The 21,075-nt window shown below is 31.9% G+C and overlaps 3 protein-coding genes across 9 annotated transcripts; all 3 read right to left on the reverse strand.

Annotated features, from left to right (window-relative positions):
* Positions 1-1,125: 1,125 nt before the first annotated feature.
* LOC105628419 (protein SHORT-ROOT) lies at positions 1,126-3,126 on the reverse strand. Its single transcript, XM_012209826.4, has one exon. The coding sequence runs from the start codon at positions 3,033-3,035 to the stop codon at positions 1,674-1,676; it is 1,362 nt and encodes a 453-aa protein (XP_012065216.1). The 5' UTR covers positions 3,036-3,126; the 3' UTR covers positions 1,126-1,673.
* A 5,028-nt stretch (positions 3,127-8,154) lies between these two features.
* On the reverse strand, positions 8,155-15,686 carry LOC105628461 (uncharacterized). Of its 6 annotated transcripts, none has more exons than XM_037640581.2 (14): positions 15,453-15,686; positions 15,094-15,284; positions 14,939-14,999; positions 14,747-14,795; positions 14,092-14,146; positions 13,930-14,017; positions 12,622-12,740; positions 12,194-12,319; positions 11,991-12,084; positions 10,760-10,866; positions 10,168-10,268; positions 8,917-8,968; positions 8,700-8,794; positions 8,155-8,402 (listed from the first exon to the last, which is right to left on the reverse strand). In XM_037640581.2, exons 1-11 carry the CDS (start codon positions 15,622-15,624, stop codon positions 10,209-10,211), a joined length of 1,122 nt encoding a protein of 373 aa, XP_037496509.1. In that variant the 5' UTR covers positions 15,625-15,686; the 3' UTR covers positions 8,155-8,402; positions 8,700-8,794; positions 8,917-8,968; positions 10,168-10,208. The 6 variants fall into 6 exon arrangements, with proteins under 6 accessions (XP_037496509.1, XP_037496503.1, XP_037496504.1 ...); XM_037640575.2 differs by having other exon boundaries at positions 10,760-10,914; positions 15,453-15,685; XM_037640576.2 differs by having other exon boundaries at positions 8,917-8,980; positions 10,760-10,914; positions 15,453-15,685.
* Positions 15,687-16,286: 600 nt separating this feature from the next.
* Positions 16,287-20,348, reverse strand: LOC110008869 (uncharacterized). 2 transcript variants are annotated; one of them, XM_089718563.1, is made up of 8 exons: positions 20,075-20,348; positions 19,473-19,651; positions 19,294-19,354; positions 19,134-19,182; positions 18,968-19,022; positions 18,801-18,888; positions 18,498-18,616; positions 16,287-16,771 (listed from the first exon to the last, which is right to left on the reverse strand). In XM_089718563.1, the coding sequence occupies exons 1-8, from the start codon at positions 20,316-20,318 to the stop codon at positions 16,685-16,687; spliced, it is 882 nt and encodes a 293-aa protein (XP_089574689.1). In that variant the 5' UTR covers positions 20,319-20,348; the 3' UTR covers positions 16,287-16,684. The 2 variants fall into 2 exon arrangements, with proteins under 2 accessions (XP_089574689.1, XP_089574694.1); XM_089718568.1 differs by having other exon boundaries at positions 20,058-20,198.
* Positions 20,349-21,075: the final 727 nt, after the last annotated feature.

The raw sequence follows: 21,075 nt of genomic DNA on the forward strand, positions 1-21,075 counted from the left end.
TTCACTGAAACAATGATATTTTTAATCGAAAAATGATAAAGTGAAAATAATATTTTTAAAATATCTATTTTGGTCGATTTGATTTATGATTTAAGCAAGTGTTTTCTTTTCTCATTTTAACAATTATCTTTAACCATCATTTCTCGTTTATTATCCTATAGAATAGGATTGTCAAGGGTAATCAAGAAAGCTACTAAAAGATTTGGGAATTAATTTTTTAATGTATTGAAAATTCTTGAAAATTAAATATTGTTAGAGTTTAAATTATTAATTCTTTTATACTTTAAAAGATAGATAGTAAATATATATACATGTTCACTTCTTCGAATCATCAAGAAGATCATCTACGATGGAGCTCTAAAATCTGTAAATAAAATAAATCATGAAATATATATAATTTCACTATAGATTAATCAATCCAATCCCAACAACAATTTGATTATTATATTGTTGTGATTATCATAAGTTAATTAAGTTTGCATTATTCAAGATGTTCATTCCTACTTCCTAATTGGCATATTCAAATTATGCATGAGAAATATTATAAAGAAAAGTTAATTATATTATCATAATTCTTTAAGATTAGATTCTATATATATATATATATATATATATATATATATATATATATATATATATATATTCTTTATGGGTAATCTATACAAATTAAATTAAATCATATAAATGATCTTGCATGGCCCTCCATAACCATCAAGAAATTCATAAACCATAAATAGAAATTATAGTTTTTTCAATATATATTGGTAGGAATACAGGTTTACAGGAACCAGATATGCCAACAGCTGGGTTGGTAGGCAATATTGTAACAAGAATCAAAAGAGAAAGGTTTGTTTCTTCTATACACGATGCCATGACAGTTGAAGGAAGATTATATATATGAAACATAAGAAACAAAGAAAACCAAATAAAATATAATTTTGCCCACCAAATTAATAATGTATAAATTTGTATTTATCAATTAGAATATATAATTAATCGGGTTAATCATTTATAGAATTGCTATGGTTTGGTTAATGAGAGTGCTATGTATCTATTTCCTATTTAACCAGAAAAAAAAAATTAATTACAGATTAAAATGTACTTAATTAAGAGAATGGAAGGCAATTAAAAATACATGACAGGTGTAATTAAACTTTATCGAGATGGATACATATAAATATTTTGTTACAAATTGCACAAAACTAATAATCATTGAGAAGAAAGATAGTAATAAGCAACAATCCAAAAGGGGAGATGGGATGATGGTATGGAACTGAAAAAAGAGGCACTAAGTGCAAACACCTTCAAACAAATACAATGATCTAAAAGCAGTTAAAAGCAACACAAACTCCCAAGCACAAAGCAGAAAATTAAAAAGAAGAAAGAAAGAAAGAAAGAAAGAAAGAAAAGAAAAAGAAAAGAAAAGCTTGGACATAAGATAAAATACAAAATATGCATGAATAATTATATGATAACAAGATTTTTGAATGAAAACATAAAAACAGTACTAGGAAGCTCCCATAATGATCATATCATCAAATTCTATTTTCATGGCAATCACTTAAATACCTTCTTTTGATGACTTGAGTAGTAGAGTATAGACGTAGAAATATATATGGCGCTAATATAGCTCTCATCATCATCATCATCATATATAAGCTTTTCAAATGGAATTAGGGTTTCCAAGCTGAAGCCCAAACTACTGGTTCCTCTTTCCATGTCAAGTAAAGTCCTACTGATTCATCTCCTTGAGAAGGTTGTACTAGTGACCATCCACCTCTGTATCTCTTAAGCAATGCTTTGACATCATCAATAACATCATCACTAAACCCGACAGGCGAAAAGGCTTCCCGGAGTCTCTCACACCATTGGTTTCCTCTTTCTCTTCTCTCACACTCTCCTTCTCCACAATTTTCTTCATTATGATCACAGGCTAAAACCCTAACTATGCTTCTTGAACACTCTCTCTCCAACATCAATCTTTCATTGCTAGTTGGGGCAAAGCTATCTTCAAGCATCTCAAAATATAGTGTATAATACCTAAGACACTCTTCAAAGCACTTAACAAAATCATATCTTGAGCTAGTAAAATCAGCTTCCTCTTCAACAATTGTAACAACTTTAGGGTTAAGTGAATGAAACATTTGAATAACATCATTTCTTTCCTCTACTTCAACTAATTTTAATGCCCCAATACAATTAATCGCTATAGCTTCATCTTCTTGAACACTCAAGCCTTCCCGACTCAGCTCTGATAAATTGCTTAACCCACTTATTACATTAATTTCAAAAGGAACTCCCATTAGCCTAGCAAATTTCTCCATTCTTTGACCTATTTCCTTCATAACTGATCTTACTATGCTCGCAGTTACAACAACAGTGAGCTTTAAATGAGGAGTCTCATCGTTTCTTGTAGCTAAAGCTTCTAGCAGAGTAGGCCATTGAGTGCAAAGGGTATTACTAATATCAATTATATGAAGTCTAGTTTCACCTTCTAATGCTTCCAAGATTGCACCGTTAGAAGCAACATGACCAAAAGTTGTCCAAGGACTTACCTCCTGGAATTTTAGTATCAATTTCCTAGCAGAATCGAAGGAGTGACTCTTTTCAGCAACTGAAGCTAGGGTTTTGAAACACCGGTGACCGGATTCTGTTGCCTTGCAAAATAAAGCTTGTAGGAAATAAGAAGCCAATTTTTGATCACAATCTCCATAAGGGGAAGCAAGCTCATTTAACATCCAAAGAAGTTGATGGATTTTTGTTGAATCTTTCTCAGAGATAGCTTTTGCACACTCTTTAAGAAGCTTTGATGCCCATCCATTACCACTTGCAGACCCAGAAGGCTCACCGGAATCCGATGACCGGCTACTCGTGGTGTGGCTACTATGGGGGTGGTTGTTGCTCTTATGGTTATTGTTAATGTTGCTATTGTTTTGCATGTCTATAGGTGGTTGATCATGGCTTATTGGGTGATGGGAATTAGGAAAGAAGTGTATTTGTGTTTGTTGTTTTGGGGAAAAGAGAGTTATGTCCATGTGTAATAACTACTCAATTTCCATTTAAGTTCAAGTACAAAGCTATGATATAGAAAAACTTAGTATTATATTTTTAAAGGTCATTGTCATTTGTATGCAAATTCTTATGCACCATATGTAATATTTAAATGTGTATTTGTATTTATATTTATATAAAAGTAAACTATGTACTATGGTGCTTGCTAAGTGCATGGTTTTCCTATACAACTCCTAGCTAGCTTGGAGAATTATTAATTTATTAAACTCCATATAATTATTAATCTATTAAACTCTACATTTAAATTATTATTATGCCTCAAGATTTTTTTTTTAAAAAAATTTTGATATCTCTACAGTACAATTAGGTTTACTTAAAATTAATTAGCAACTATATCCCTATTAATAAGCTTCTGTTCAGCAAAATTAGTTATTTTGACAATTGTTAACCGTTTTTAGTAGCGTTTAGTTATTTGAGTAGCTTGTAGTTGTTTGAGCAGCTAATAGTTGTTTGAGCAGCTTTTATAAAACGTTAAAAAGCTAAATGTTACATGGAGTTAAGCTTTTATACAACGCTACGTTAACATTTAAAAGTTAATTCAAACGCTATGTTACCAATATTATAACAAGTAGCGATTAAAACGCTAAAAGTTACTTAAAAAACTGTTGCCGAACATAACCTTAGTTTGTGTATGTGCATTTATATTGTTGTGATCAAAAGAAAAAGAAATAATATATTGGCATTTCAATGCACCCAAAACTTAGGGCATCAACATGAGAGCAGATTTGAATTGCTATAAAACAATCATTAGGGGACAATCAACATTGTAGTCATTGAAAGAGGGGAGGAGGTGTTTGGAAAAGAATAAAACATTTATTCTCAAAAATATATTATAGCTATGGAATCCTGATTGTTTAATATCAACTGAATAAAGTTAAAAGAAAACTAACAAACAACATATTTTCTTGATTTAATACAAACAAATAGATGATGATAAAAGCAATTGCACTTTGAAGTAGACTAATTAAATATTACTTATTCAGACTTCTAATGTCATATGATTTTACCTCAATATATGGACTTTTTAATTTGTCAACAACTTTCCTTTTCTAGTTCAAAAAATTTCATAAATGACAATTATTATTAATTTATAATTACTGTTGTTGATAAATGATATTCTCTTTTTAACAAGAGGTGATGATTATCTAACCTCAGCCTGATGTAATTAATTAATCAGAGATTAATATATATCAATAAAATTAAATTAGCTAGGGATCTTGTTTTTCTGAGTACAGGAGAATAGAAATTCAGGTCGTATATGCACTAACCATGAATACTATATCTTGATGTGCAGCGAAGGATCTTGTTAGCTAATAATAATAGTGTCCTCTACTTAATATTATCATCACGATTAAGGAAATAATTAAGTATACAAATTAAAAATTAAACAATTAAAGAACCTAATGGAATGTACAAACTCAGGCATTGATGCTTTATAATATTGAATTTTACACGAGTTACACAGTACAAAACCTATCTTATTTGAATCAAAGACCTCTTAAGTTCACTTTAAGTTAACCAAATAATGGATTTCCCTGAATGTATAGTAGACAAAGATTGAATAATGAATGGAAATCAAAAAAAAAAAAAAAAAAAAAGTAGCAAATACTTTTGGAAAAGGATGGAGAAAGAGCAAGCAATAGCTTGACTAACTTAAAAGTTTGAATACCCTATCAAAGCTGCTTGTTGACATTAAGCTGTCAACTTTTTCATATTCCAACCTACAGAAAAAGCAGAAAGAAAAAAAAGAAAATGAGAACACAAAGTAAGGAAAAAGCACCGACATTTCATCATGAAATGCAGAAATATATAAATACGTACAAATGTTTTTAATTCTGTCAAACTTTAACAGGCTTTTACTAATATTGTTTATTTAATTTATGGGGATATATTTTGGAAAGGGGATTGTTCTAATTTAGTTCATTGAATGCCATAAATAAGGGTTAACACATTTGAAAAATCCCAAATTTTAGGGCAGAAAAAGAAAGAGAAACTTAACCTAATTGATAAGTGGGTTGGATATATGAAGCTTTTTAATTAATGGGTATCTAAAAGAGGGTTATTCCTATAATAATGATTAAACAAAAAGACAAGAGTGAGGCTCCTGTTGTTCAATCCAATCATTGGCTGAAAAAAAAGCATGTCTTTGCCTCAGTCTTCTTTCTTTCTTTCTTTCTTGCTTGCTTTCTTTCTTTCTTTCTTTCTTAAAAAAATATGGTCTTCATGTCCCATTCCATTTCATGTGTGGTCCATCCTTTTGTTGTCTTCTTTGTCTCCATATGTTTCTTATACATCACATTTCACTTATATAAATTAAAACAAAAGACATTGGCTTCAATGAATACGTGTGTGTGTGAATATTTATATATATAGCAAATTATATATTATTGTTATAATGAGATAACTTTACCCTTAGAAGTTTGGTATTAGGTCATTTTGGGTGCTGCCTTAGTTTAAATTAGGGTTTGCCAATAAAGTATTAGAGAATTATTAATTATCATCAAATCTATCAAGTAATAGAAATTTTATTAATTAATTTATTTCATATTTTCTCATACAGTTTTTAATTCTATCCAATTATTTGGGTAAATGAACTAATATTTATTGCCTTTATTAATAACATGTTGACTAAATAATTATTAGATATTTCGGTTTTTAAAGAAAGCATATCATTTAAATTTATTCATTTTGCTATTTGGGTTCTAAGAAAACAAATTTTTTTTGGTTTAGTAATTGGCAATAACAGGAGAGGGGTTTCCTAATTTGGATTACAAAATGATGAGTTGAAAATGGATGATTTCCTAAATTTTTTCAAAATTTTTTTATGCGTGGGCTTATTTTTATGTCAAATTGTTTTATTTGTATAAGCTTTTTTTTTTTTTAAACAGAAGGTTTAATCTCTTCTAGAGGTGCGTGGTTTTTAGCTCTCCTAACAAAATACGCTTCCCGATAAATCGAACTTGTGTTTTCACCTTTGGGGAAACTGAGGCCGCTAACTACCTCAACCAATACCTTGTTAATTATTTGTATAAGCTTGTTTTGTGGCAAAGCTAAGTGGTAGTGCCGGGTGTAGTCAAGTATTATCCGTAGGGCTAAGGTCCCAGGTGGCTTATGTTATACAATATTTTTATTTACACAAATGATAATATTCACTTTGTGTAAATTATGTTAAAAGCCAACATTTTAATATGCAAATTATAATATTACATAAATTTCATCATATTTTTTTAATTATATATATGTATATAGTTTAAGATTAATCAAATGTTTGTAATTCACAAACAAAATAAAAACTGAAGCCTTTAATGTGAATTTTCAAAAAAAAAAAAAAATTTTTGAATTATAAGGAAAAGGAAGAATTAAGCTGCAATGTAGCTTTTCTGGAAAGGTGGGTATGGGTAAGTGGCTTTTGTGCCGAAAGGGGAACTGTCTTCTTCAACAACAAAAATGGTATTGTCTGAACATTAATGGGGTCCTTAGGCAATCCAAAAAATCGACACCATAAGTTTCAATCCCATATAACCACAAATACAATGGAAATATAAACATTAGGAATCAAATAAATATAGATCATGTTCATTGAACTGCGAAAAGTTCGGAGATCACCATAGCTTGTCTGTGATTATTGTTTTATCATTCAACTTTACTAAGAGTTTGTTGAGTAAGATTAGTTGTTTTAGTAGTTATTATCTGTCCCAGTAGATGTCATGTCAATTGTTTAATTAGCTTTCGTCAAACGGTAAATCACCGAACACTATAAATAAATAAATAATAGAAATAGTATTTTGACATGAATCAAACGCTAAACAATATCTCAAAAACTATTGTCCAACATGATATAAGGTAATTTATTTTCAAATTGCTTAATTAAAAGAAAATTATATCTTTCAAACCACTCTTATCAACCTTTTAATAGACATTATATACATGAGTTCTGATTTCTTTCTTAGAATACTATATATATGATCACATTCGAAAAATTTTTGCAAATAATGGATAAATTGAGAAAATAACATTTGAAATGATTTGAACATATTATGATCGTACACCTAAATTTGTAAAGATCGAACGCTCGACTCAATTGCTTTTTACCGCTTGATCCACTTCTTATATGCATATATAACAAAATATTTTTAATATAATGTCATTCTCAGCAGTAGCTGCTCTTGCCCTTCTGGCTTCTACAGAGTATGGATGATCTATCTGACAAGGCTTGGTGGCAGTGGTGAATATAATAGTTACATAATGACTTGTAGATAATTTTTTTTTGAAAAAGAAAGACACATGACATGTTGTAGATAAAGCAAGAATTATAAAAGTATGATTTTTTGAGATTGATGTTACATCCCTCCACCAAGTTGTATTTTTTGTTTTAACAAAATCTGAGGCCCTTCCTACATATCTTATTGCTGGGTTTCTCTCTTCCTTTGATGGCTTAACCCTACCAGGTTTGTTTAACGGAGCAGGAGTAAACAGCGTCACTGGAATCGGTAACAAAAATTATTTGTTTTCGTAAAATAATATGCAGAAAAACTAAGTCATTTTGAAGGAAAATAACTCCCCATTTTCAAGAGAAGAAAACATTTTCCAAACGTTCACAAACTTATTATAACTTTATTAATGTATATTTTTTAATTTATTAATTACCGGTAGCCACTATCACTAGTTACCGTTCATCACCGGCGGCTCATAATTTACCATTTTTAATATTTTTCTCATATTTAATAATAAAATTTTTAAAATAAATCTTTATAATTATAAATATTTTTATGGTCTCATAAGTTAAATATTTTAATATTTTTTTAATTAATTTTCAATATTGCAAACAAACAATGAAAAATAAATTATTTGACAAATAGAAAATATTTTCCAAAGGTAGAATATTTTCTAAAAACAAATGGAGCCTAATTGTTGTTAGATCAACACAAGTCAACTGTATTTGTAAACGAATTTTTACTTGCAAGATTAATAAAAATTCAAAATATGAAGTTATCAATATTGGAAAAACTTTTATCTAAATATCAAACGGGTGTATTCCTAGACACCTAGTGCTGAAATTTGAAATTTATACTCAAGTGGAAATTGTGAAAAATAAACACAATAGTAAATAATTATTTAAATCACTATGTCACACTGTAGGCGAATCCCACATCGGCTAAGCACAAGGTAGAAGTGAAGTATATAAAGAAGGGCAAACCTTAAATTAGCAAGAGACTATTGGGACTATGAGATGGTTTTACACAGGAGCAAATCCGAGCGGACTTGGCTGTAGCCCAGTGCATATCTAAGATTGATTATAGCAAATATCCTTATACATGACTTTGCCTCCGCTGCACCATAATTTTTGTAATATACAATGACAAATAGTTAATAAATATAAAGACAAAATAATAATTTATTAACAAAAAAAATTAAAAAATTGATAGAAGGATATACAGACAAAAGATAGCGACAAAACTATATATTTCTGAAAATATAGGGGGAATATTGTATATTATGGCAAATTCATTCAAATAATTTTAGAGAAGTAACAAACATGAGCAGATGTCATTAGCTGGTGTAAGTTGTATCCATCACAAAATCCTTTTTAAAATTTGAACATAAAAGTACAGGAGATAGTTACATACACTAAATGTTGATTAAGGGGGGAGTTGACAATGATGGTTCACTCAGCTCTTGTCATAATGTCCAACTACCCGACAGTATCAAAGCTGATCAGTTTCTGCAATAATCAATAATAGGATGCAAATCTTGTTGCATGTAAATCCATATGAAAAGGTCTGTGATGAAGTGTCCAACAAAATTATGAATTTGGAACTGCGAAATGAAGTGACATTTACTAACCCTTTCATCATCAGCATCATCGATTGTTTGTTCATCATCGACAATCATTTCACTGCACATGAAACTTGTAGTGTATCAGTTCACTCCGTTACACATTTTCCATAGCTAACCAGTCTCTGAATCTTAACATAACTTTTTAAGCTATTGCACAGGATATATAGCAGTAAATGTTTCTCAAGCCATATCCCTGTACCCTTTTTAGGTGGGGATGGTTTCAAAAGTATTTTGTCTAAGGTGCATGTCAAACTTCGGGTCTGTTCGGTTCAACAGTTGTGGTTAGCTTTTAGCCAATGGTTCTAGCTTTTAGAATTTCAATTGTAATTTCAAACCACCGACTGTTAAATTTTGAAACACTGCTCAAATTACTGGATTTACCAAACACTCCAAATTAGTCAGTTGGAGCTCAAACATCATACACAACTTCAGGATAGCTGAAGGTGAAGAAGAACTTGTGTAGAAATTGGTGAAAAATGTGATGTAGTGTTGTGGTGGTGGTGACAAGTGCCACGTGTCAAGGTAGTTCTAACAAGAGGTAGAAGTCAGTGTCAGTGACAGAGATGTGGTAATTAATCTTGCAGGTAATGCTGCTAGTGATATCATGAGAGTGTAGCTTGGATACTACTTGTTACCTAAAAAGAACCCAATCCATGGTGGGCACTGACACTGAACCAACAATTAGGAATATATCCAAGCATTGACATTTAATTAAAAAGTTCCACACTCTATATTTCCTTCCGCAAATCATTAACCAAAATGCATGTGTTGTGTGATTCATGTGTCTCGAAATCACAACCTAGCAAAACAATCCAACAAGAATATCCAAACAAATAAGACATGCACATTAGCACATACACAGAACCAAATTAGCGTGCACATTATCAAGAACAGCAAAAATGTAAATATTCAAAGAATTTCAAACGCAGGATTTATGTTAACTTTCCATCTAGGCCATGAAAACTTCTAGTCTTAAAATCCAGCTCAATCATTATATTGTATCAACAAGCACACCCAAATTTCAAACCAAAAAGACTGACCACTGACAGAAAATTTAGCTTATGTTATAAAGCCTGCTCAATATCATAAAAATACCAACTGACAGGATTGAGCACCACCATACATAGAAGTAGTTCCTTCTTTGAGTAAATGGAGAAGGAAGGACAGTCTGCAAGTGATAAAATATGAAAAAAGAGAAGATAATGGCTGAGGTGGAGGGGGTGCAAGGAGAACCAATTATTGAGGAAAGAAAGATACCCATATTGATCGAGGATATTGGGAATGCCTCCACAAGCAACTTAATGTTTCCACCCTCTTGAGTAACCATCTTCCATGTATGGCTCAAGAAATCCAATGAACTGAAACAACACAAAAACACAGATTGAGGTCAACTACTAGGGGATTTATTTGTTGAATTTTCTTTTCCAAATTTCTAGTTGATTTTGACAAGAATTGGAATAATGTAGGGGTTCCTATTTGATAGTAGACTTGGGAAACAAGAAAGAAAAATTTCTTATGGCTTTCATGTTTTGCTGTTATAATACTTTTTGCTTGAAAAGTCAATCTCTGATAGAGAAGCGGACATGGTAAGGTAATGAAAATTTCATGACTGCATATGCCATGCATGGAACTGGAAGTAATTGTGAAAAATATAACAGAAGGCTAATTTGCAAGGAAGAAAACAAACTTAACATTTTCATGTTCAGATATTTCTATTTGAAGAAAAGATAACTGTATCGATATGTTTCTAAAATGGCAGTGTTGCATAGTGTGTTCAGATTTCTGTTAAACATCAATGCAAGCTGTCTTTTGTTACTATACAAGCATGCATATTAATATGCTAATTTACCTTAGTTCCATCTTTAGACCACCGTGCCCCATAACCATCAGCCACCCTTATCTCAAAGACAGCCCCATGTGGTGGAACGATATGCACATTTGACCAGCAACAAGCAGCTATCAAACGATTGATGACATTCATTGCAAGCCTATTTTTATTAGTATCTGGAAGGGTAAAATGATGATGATGATGATAAAAATAATAATAATAATAATAATAATAATATGTTATTAAATATAAAATTGAGAGCTCATATTAAAAATATGTTGACTTCTTTTTCAAAATCTGACAAAACTAGGTTTAAAGCACTTAGAAGGACATTCTTTTCATTTCAAAATTCCATGTTCCAAATGCAAACAAAAGAATTCAGGCTTTAGCTTTGATCAAAATTGAGGTATACTGTAGCTATAGAAAGACAACCTATACCGATTCAATACTGCATCAATGAAAAGGGGATAGAAGTAGAAAGAAAAAGCACCAGAATAAGCCACTTAAGCTCCTTCATATTGATAGAGCAGAATTGGTGGCAACTTTTTTGCCATCATGATTTGAGCTAAGCTTTTTCAAGGATTTGAGAATTAAAGAAACTATAAGTTGTGTTAGAAATAAGCACCATCTTGGTGGAAATGACAGCCAGTGATGGTGATGTTGAGGAACTGGTGATGCTTGAAGTGATGGCAAGTTGAATAGATGCTGTAGCACTGATAGGGGCAATCAAGCCATTGCTGGAACCCTTGGTTCTTAAGGTCATAGCATGGAGACCATAGTCAAGCACTAGAGGGGAAGTGTTAACTGATTGGTTCATGCAGTCCAAGTACCATGATTAGAAGATGGGATGATATACCATCAAGTCTGAGTTGCTAACTTGGCACTTCTGGTTACATAAATTATTTTGAGAAACAGTATTGTTTTCAAGTCTATATATACTGAAAAAGAGAGGGGGGAGGGGATGGGGGAGAACAATGTGAGAGAAAGAGAATGAAGAAAGAGAAAAGGAGAGAAGTGAAATAGGCTTTAGAAAGTAAATTAGAAAGAACTCTTATTCTTCTCAATTCCTTCCTCTTCTTCTTTTTAATTTTTTTTTCCCATGTCAATAGAAGTACGAAAGTGATATAAAGCATTTCACAACAGCAAAGAACAACATACATAAGACACTGCACATACAATCAATAGGTGTACAGTAAAGAATAGGTCGTTGGCTCAAGGACCAAATTCAACATGCTTTGCATCAGAAACTCACCATTTCCACTAAGAATACCCCAATATTTATTGCTACTCCTTTCAGCATGCTTTGCCAATGCCCTTGCTCCATGAGTCAAGGAACTAACTTTGACCTAAAGACAAGAAAACAGAGTATTCATATTTACAGAACATATATTCAAAAATATCTCTCTTTGACATAGCCAAAGGTCAGAAGAAATTCATTGCATGCAGCAATCTTGCATTTGGCCTATATGGAAGAGTGAAGGAAGAGAGAAGTGTTGATCTTGCTGGAGGAAGGGCATCTGGAACTGTTCCAGCAGTATGTGCAAGGCCCAGAAGACTTTGAACACCATCGTAACTCAATTCCTGGATCAAAAGATTAAAGTAGCTAAGATACTTTAGCATAGATTGCCTTTTTTCATGGCATTTTTTGTAGATGGGGTTAATGTAAACAGCAGTTGTATTCTTTTTACACATCATCATTTATTTATTATTTTCCTGCTGTACTGTATCCAGAATTACATCAAAGTCCAGCATTCCAGTTCTCCGAGTCTGACACATATTTGATCCACATGATTAACACCTCATCATATTAGCACCAGCATAAGAACTTAATTTCCTACATTTTGAAACATACAAATCACTTAACAGTTCAGTAAGCAACTCACAGACAATATATTAGCCAAATACAGATATGGCTGAGGAGAGAATTTTGATAGAGAAATTGCGAGAACACCATTTGGCATTTCCCTCTCTTCTGTGTAGAAGTTCCTATAAAGTTTTACACCTGAAATTAACAATACAACCTTACAATTCTGGAGTTCATCACCATCAATGATATTTTACTCGTCTTTTAACTTATTAGAATATTTATAACATCTTTCAAAAAACTTTTCATACCCAATTCTCCAACTATTTTGTTTTTTTCTTTGATATATGAAAACTGCAGAATTAAAAGTTTGTTTGATGCAAGCAAGGTAATAAGTGGTGGGAAAGGAATTCAAATTCAGTAGACCTGAGTTTCAAAAACGGAAATGAGACTGTTGAAAACTTATTCTAAGAGAATTGAGTGCAAGAATAAATGGAGAAGTTGTTGATGAGAAAGAAAAAGGTTTCTTTCTCAACGCATTTGCAGAGACAAAACGAGAAAAAACAAAAAGAGAACAGAAGACAAATAAATAAAAGGAGAGAAGAATTACAGAACCAACTATTCATGGCTTTAAAACAAACTCTCTAATTGTAGTATTAATCCACATACATTTAACATAAGAATAGAATCGGCTTCTATATGTTTAAAACCTGACAATAGCTGCTACAATACAAGTTGACCAAGGCAAGTAACATCTCAAGGTATAAAAGAAGAGCCCTTTGTTATTCTAAGATGGATAATTTTCTCGTAGAGCTCAAAACATCAAATTGTCTTGCTAGCTCATTTTGAATCTTTTTTTTTTCCCTTTTCTAGGCCCATTTAAGCTTTCTAGAATATTTTAAATCTGACTCTAGCAAGTTAATATCCACATAAGTTTAGCTTCACAATCTCAAGCTATTGGACCTAAGGGTACCAAAAATTTGAATTCTACGGATGCATTGGATTACTTTAAGGACTATAATTTGATTATTTGATCATACTAGTATTCTAGCTTTGGCAAGATCCTTTCATTCCCTATTACAGGACATGGCAATTTGTTTCTTCATTTTTATCTTCTTCATCGCTAGTCTCTACCATTTTCTTATCTCATTCTTCTTCTTAGTGCCTGCAAATTATTCCAAGTGCACCTTATTTTACTGTTATAAGCATATGGCACTTTGTGGTACATAAAATTTCGTAAACTGTAATCCTCTACTCTATACCCTAGTCCTCAGCTATAACTTCCGACTTGAGACAAAAATCTTAAGTTTTAATTCTTGTGCAACAGCATCACAACATTTACGGGACAACTATATCTTTAGCCAGTCATCAACTTGTCTCATCTTACCTTCTTCAATAGTTTTAACACCAGGAAGGACTTTTGAAGGACTCTCTGCTTCCAACATCTCCAAAAATGATGCATATCGTCGAACATCCTGTGAATTGATGAAATTACATATGGCCAACTGAAAAATAGGAGAACAAATAAATTGCATAAACACAGTATAACCTCAACTTCAAGCACTATACTTTTGTTTAAAAGAACCATGGCTCCTGGCTCAATTCTGAAAACAAAAGAAACCAATAAATTGATGAAATTACAAACAAAAAGAGAAGAACAAATGATCACTAAATCATGCATGAATGTGCACACGGACAATAATGTTTCGGCTGTAACACAAGCAGGCAAAATGCTCATGATTTATTTTAACAGGCCAAATTGAACATTTCTGCAGATATGCGATAATGTTTGATAAGATTAAAGAACTCTAAAGCACACTCCTCAGTTAGTGTTCAGCCCATCCCTCATGACAAAATCAAGCTCTAACAGCTATAAAAATGCATGATGTGTTAGCCTTCTAGCATATAGTTTTAGGCACAGTGAATGATCAGGATGTAACATCATGGAAAAGCAGAAGGTGCAGCTTCAATTTCCCAAAAAGTAAAAAATAGATGCAGACAATTTTAACTTTAAAATCCTTGCATTGATGATCTGATAACTTGCATATATGAAAGGTTCCAATGTCAACATACATTATACATTATCCTTCTTGCATTATGAAATACGTATATACCAAAATGAAGAATAAATAAATGATAGGAAAAGGAAGCATATAGCACATAACCTATAGGCTATAGATATAAGCATATACAAGCAGTAGTACCTGCTATACTTGCCACCAGCACACCTTCCTTCAACTGTTTTCAGACCATCTGACAAACAATTCAAATACTAAAGAATAAGTCTTTGACCAGATGAATAATCCATGTGTAACAGACTCAAAGTTAATCTTTAGTCACTTGACAGTAGACACAAAGTTAGAAGAACTCATAAAAGAGAAAACAAATGGCAATACTTTTTATTTGTGAGAAAAAGGGCTCCTGAACATGAAGTTCATAAAATGCAACCTTCAACACCTGATAAATGCAATAATTTGTAAATAAAAAACTATCAAACAAAAAGTACAAGAAATAAATCACAATATAAAATTTATCCTTTTCCTCTACTTACATTCATTAATTCAAAACCCTTTTCTATAATTAACTTATTCCATTGTTCTTCTTTTTGCTTTGGGCAAATATCTTCTTCAAAGAATCCTATCTTGTTATATGTCTTACAAAAAGATCCAGAAATTATAGATTGACACAAAGCTAAAGCTAGACGCTTGAATAAGGGATATTGAGGAACTCCTCCGAAAGAACCTGCAAATTTTGAATAAGAAACAAGAAATCAAGTAAAAACTTGTTCATTTTGTTTGTGAAATGATAATTAAGCGAGACTCTAATTATTTGTCAGTTCAAAACGAATGAAAATGTAAATTAAGAAAAAAAATATTATCTGCTTAGCATTAATGGAAGATGATTAATTACTGGTATTAGAGGAGGCAGGGAGTGAAACAGAGTCGTTCGGTTCGTCTCTGAGGAGATTGGAACAGAAGTCCTTTGAGAGGGGCAAATCAACTTCTAGGGTTTGGTTAATGTGAGACTGTAGAGTGAACATCAGTAGCTCTTCCATACGGTCGCTCAGTTTGAGTTGCTCCATTTGTTTCGCTCTGCTATATTTCCTTTTTGATAACTGCTTTTCAAAGTACGCTTCAATTTCAAGGACTACTGTTTTTTATTTATCATGATTAAAAAAATACATAGCTAATATTTCTTATTAATAAATAAAAAATCAATATTTTTATTTTTAGGGGAAACATATCAAGTCCTGAATCCAACATAAGTCCTTTCATTTTCATGAAATAATCTTAGGATCCTTAAATTACAGTAAACGTAACTCATAGATACCTCTATTAAAAGACCTTATTCGGAATCATAATTTAGGAATCTGTGTTACTTTCCCTATGATTTAGGGATGTGAAACTTTTTTAAGCAGGGTTATTTCCGTCCTTTTCACATAGTTAATAGAAAAAATCTCACTTTTTTTTTAAAAATTTTTTTATAGAGGAATCCATGTGTTGGTTTCTCTATAGTTTAGGAACTCCATAGTTAATTTCTTGAAATTTACATTTTTATATTTTCATATCATTCAATTATATTCGAAATTACACCCTTCAAATTTTTTTAACTAAAATTTTAAAATACAATATGCTTTATTTATTAAGTTGTTATATTATAAAACAAAAAGATGTATAAATTAATCATTCTGCATATAATTTACTTAATGATCTATAACGATTTTTTTAGAGGAAATAATAACGATTTACGAATTGGTAAATATTATTAACCATAAAAAAAATAAAGATAAGCCCACAGCATTTGGCGGGTTCTCCTGTTTGACCTTCAAGTACAGTTATAACTTACAAATGTAATATTTTGGCAGACTACTAACTAAAAGCTAATAGGTAACAACTAATTAATTAGCTAATAGAACAACTGAAAGCTATTAAAACAGTTATTATTACCTAGCAAACCCTTTGACATTTCTACCTCAGAAAATCAAACTGCTAAGTCATTATCATACACTGATTGTGTGGTACTTGTTCCAAATCATCAATTAATTTATATGACCATCGAGGAACTTGAATGAGTTACTTCAGCTTCTCGATTGCTTCCCTTTAAATCATAAATCAAGGTGAAGAATATTAGCTGATTTTGCATCATCTACTAATCATCTGGCACTGTTCCAGCCTTCCAGGAAGCTGCTGGAGACTCAAAACGCACTGAACACCTCTATAACTCAATCCCTAGATTGGAATATTTATATAATCATATTAGGATCACTTCAGCATATTATTATTAGCTTTAAAGCATAAACAATATTACTATTTACATGGAAGATCCCAGATAAAAATTATGATTCAAGCAATGCATGGGAAAAACAGTGTATGAACTATTTCGTTTCAACAAACATGAGCAGCATAATAATACTAATCTTAACAATAATGTATATTACTATCACTATTCACACACATACTGTTGACGCATGAACTCCAATTATGTCAGGATGAATATCAATGATGATAAACAATAAAAGTCTTCGTACCAGAATTTAAAGTGGTCTGTCTGTCTCCCTTTTGCCTTTTGGCAACCATTGGCTACATATAGTTGATGGAGATCAAATATTTAAGCATCCACTTCAAGATGATCAACCCAAACAAGGAACCGTGGGGTTGCATTCCTAACCTAATTATACATCCAGTTTCATGACCTAGAAGAATACTGGGTATTGAAATTCTGAGTTGAGACTCCATGCATTCCTGATACTCTATATCTTAATAAACATGCTGTTACCAAATAGGAACTCTTGCCAAATAGAAAGCTAATTAGGAATCCAACAACTGAACAACATGAACATAACCAGTCATTGCATATTGCATTTGATGGTTCATCTGGTCCAACAGTTTGAGAACAGATATACTTGCAATATTTGGATTTTTTTTTGGTACTTGTATACAGGTGACTCTCAAACTAGCTTATACTTAGACTAAATCCCCTCTTGGGGCAACCTTAAGGGCACACTCTCATACAAAGGCACGGTGCATTCAAATATATTATTCCTAGAGCGCTCCCCAGATGCAATGAACCTTGGTTGATGAGGAAGGAAATCTCTCATCCTTATCAGTTGGACTAACTCCATTGGGTGAATATTTGGATTTAGTTTAATGGTTGTAGGTCTTTTGCTGAAATTTCTAAGCCAGTATCAGGGTTCTCAAATGTTTTTGGACGTATAGTTTGGCTTCGTCATATTTCTCTTCCATCACTTAAGACTTTAAAATGAATTTTTAGTATTGGATATTTTGTTGACCAACCATGCAGTTGGGATCCTCCCACACATCACTACACCCTAAAATTCCTCTTATTTAACTTACTATATTCCTGCCCTAACATCCTGACCATTCATTAAATTTGCAATTGTCTGAAGGAATTCTACATGACCTCAGCATGAGTTGCTTGTTTTTCCCCAATTTTTCTGAATTTCCCTAAACACCTTTTTTGAGGCCCAGATAACTGAGCAATTTCAAGAAAAGAAGAGCAAATGGTAACCAAGCACTATTACTCTTCTACTGGATTCTCCTCATTTTTAATCAGCTCCATCTTTGATATTTCCAAACATTAGTCATATCCTTGCCTCAGCCAAAAACATAGCCCATTAAAGAGGAATTACTGGATGCATTGCGTGCGTTAACAGATAGTACATTTTGCAATTCCAACTATTGATCTGATTAATTGATGAGAATAGCATCACAGCTAAGTTTGGATTGTTTTATCCATAATTTTTTCGATTCACAAAAAACATAATATCCACATGAATTAAGAAAGCTGGATCCCATACGTATGCGAGTGAGGGTGCATTGCATTTGATTGGTTCAGTAATTTCTCAAAAAACTAATATTTTATAAAATATAAGCTCAATTAGTTCAATCAATGGTGCCTATCAGCCTTAATGGAGCGGTCAATAAAAAGACTCACCGAGAGTATTCTAGCCAGAGGAATGTAGGGTTGAGCAGTTGAGTTTGCAACACAAATAGCAAGGACACCGTTAGCTCTCTCTTTCTCTTCTGCATAAAACTTTCTGTAAACTTCAACACCTGTAAATGTAGCATTCCATTGGTTTACATATCACTAAAACCCTTCTTGTGATACTAATGGAAATGGTTTCCCCAACTATTACGAATTATTTAAAACGTGTAAAATTTATTTGATAAATTTGCATTAATTTCAAAAAATAGGCAGCAGTAGTTATTTGGGAAAAAAGAAATCTAGAGCTGTTACCTTCATCAATGGTTTTTACCCCAGGAAGGACTTTTGCAAGGCTCTCTGCTTCCAACATCTCAGAGAATGAAGCATAGCGGTGAACATCCTGCAAATTAATGGAGAAGTTGGTATAAAACCAAGTTGTGAAAAGAAAGCATCACAAGTTTCAATGGAAGTATTATCACCTGAACTTGAAGCATGAGACATTTATTAAAGAGAAGCCATGCTCCTGATACAATTCTGAGAGGAAAATAACAAAGTGCGAGAGAGTAAAAAGGATTGAGAAGACATAAAAGAAACCAAATTAAAAAAAAAAAAAAAAAAAAGGGCAAAACAAACAATAAATTATACCGATTATAATCACCAACAGCACACCTTCCTTCAACTGTTTTCAGGCCATCTACAAGCAAAACCAAATAAATGTAACAGTCTTTCGATCGACTAGAATTTAACAGCATAAAAGATGAAATTTATATATGGTAATGAAACTTCGGCACAAACACGAATGTACCTTTTAATTGTGTAAAGAAAGGCTCCTGAACATGAAGCTCAAAGTTCACAGTCTTCAAGATCTGATAAGATTCAATAATAATAATGATGATGATAAAACTTAATTGAGTGAATAATTTGACAAATCCTTGAGAGAAATACCAAAACCCAGCAAAACAACTAACAACATAGAGAACATACATTTAGCAAATTTGTTCCTTCAACCAGAATCAACTCATTCCATTTTCCTCTTTCTTTCAAGTCACTGTCTTCATCCAATGATGTCATTTTGTTGGATCTTTCGCATAATTCTCCAGAGGTTATATATTCATACAAAGTGGATGCTAGATGCTTGTATAGTGGATGTACAAGGACTTGTCCTAAAGCATTCACAATAGTTTAGCTTATTTGAATTAGGTTTAAAGGAGGAAAAAAATTAAAACAATACAAGAAAAAAAGAAGTTGACTTCTGATTTCTATTTTCACCTAGAAGATGCAAAAATTACAAGAATATAATGTAAAATACCAAAAGAAAGAAAATAGAATGATAAAATCTTCGAAATTATTCTAATTCCTTTTCTAAAAGTATCTCTTGTTTTCCTACAAATTCTCGGCAACCAAACAGCCAGCAATTTTAGATTCTTTCAAGTCCCCATACGTAAGACTCAAGTCCATTCAAATAAAACCAAGGCCAGAAAGTTCTTGAGTTTTCTCAGCAACCAAACAGAAAAAAAAAAAAAAAAAAAAAAAAAAAAAAAAAAAAAAAAAACTAGAAGAGTGAATTACAGTGCTTCATTTGTTACCGGAAACGCTGTCGTGTGGATTATGCTGGAGAAGGTAAGAGCATAGTTCAGTGGAAAGGCCAAGATCGACTTCCAAGGTTTGATTAATTTGGGAATGGAGAGTGAACTTCATTAGCTCCTCGATACAACCTCTAAGATCGACTGGGCTCGTCCCTGGCGAAGACGGTTGCTCCATTTTCTTTCTCTTTTTAATTTCTCGTCGGTGATCGACTGGGCTCGTCCCTGGCGAAGACGGTTGCTCCATTTTCTTTCTCTTTTTAATTTCTCGTCGGTAGAGTAACTAGGCATGGCCGGTTATTGAACCGCCGGTTTCGATTCATTGAACCGCCGGTTCGAGATGTTTAAAATTTTGAACCGGAACCGGTCCTTAAACCTCCGGTTCCAGTTCTAGCACGATTCAGCACGGTTCCGGCTAACCGACGGTTCAAATTACGGTTCCGATTGAATTCCGGCATTACGCAAATTTTTAAAAAAATAATAAGATTTTGATTTCGAATTCATGAATAAATAATAATTTTAAAATGTTTAAATTTTATTAACTAAATAAATTATTATAAAATTTTAAAACAAAAACTTCTATTAATTTAGAACTGTTATTACATTAAATTTACAAATTTTGCTAACTCACTAATATAGAAAATGAATAAATGGAATATGAAATTAAATGGAATTTAGAATTGGATGTATGAAAATAAAGCAATATTAAGAAGAGAAGAGGAGAGATAGAATATAATTGGTTGTGAAAAAAAAATTAATCAACTCATCATATTTATACATATTTTTCATTTATGTAGTTTTTCAAATTGTCCCTTATAACAAAAAAAAATAATTATATTTTTGGATAATTTAGTAAATTATAATAAATAAATAAATAATTAAATAATTAAATTATAATAAACAATTATATCCGTTTGAAGTTTTAACATTGTGTAAATTGTTAATTGTATAGTTAAAAAAAATATGTGTTTGTAAACAAAGTTCAACGGCTAAGTGAAAATGAA

This window comes from Jatropha curcas, chromosome 1 (genome assembly GCF_041381405.1).
Source record: "Jatropha curcas cultivar XTBG-Jc1 chromosome 1, XTBG_Jcur_1.0, whole genome shotgun sequence".
Classification (NCBI taxonomy): domain Eukaryota; kingdom Viridiplantae; phylum Streptophyta; class Magnoliopsida; order Malpighiales; family Euphorbiaceae; genus Jatropha; species Jatropha curcas.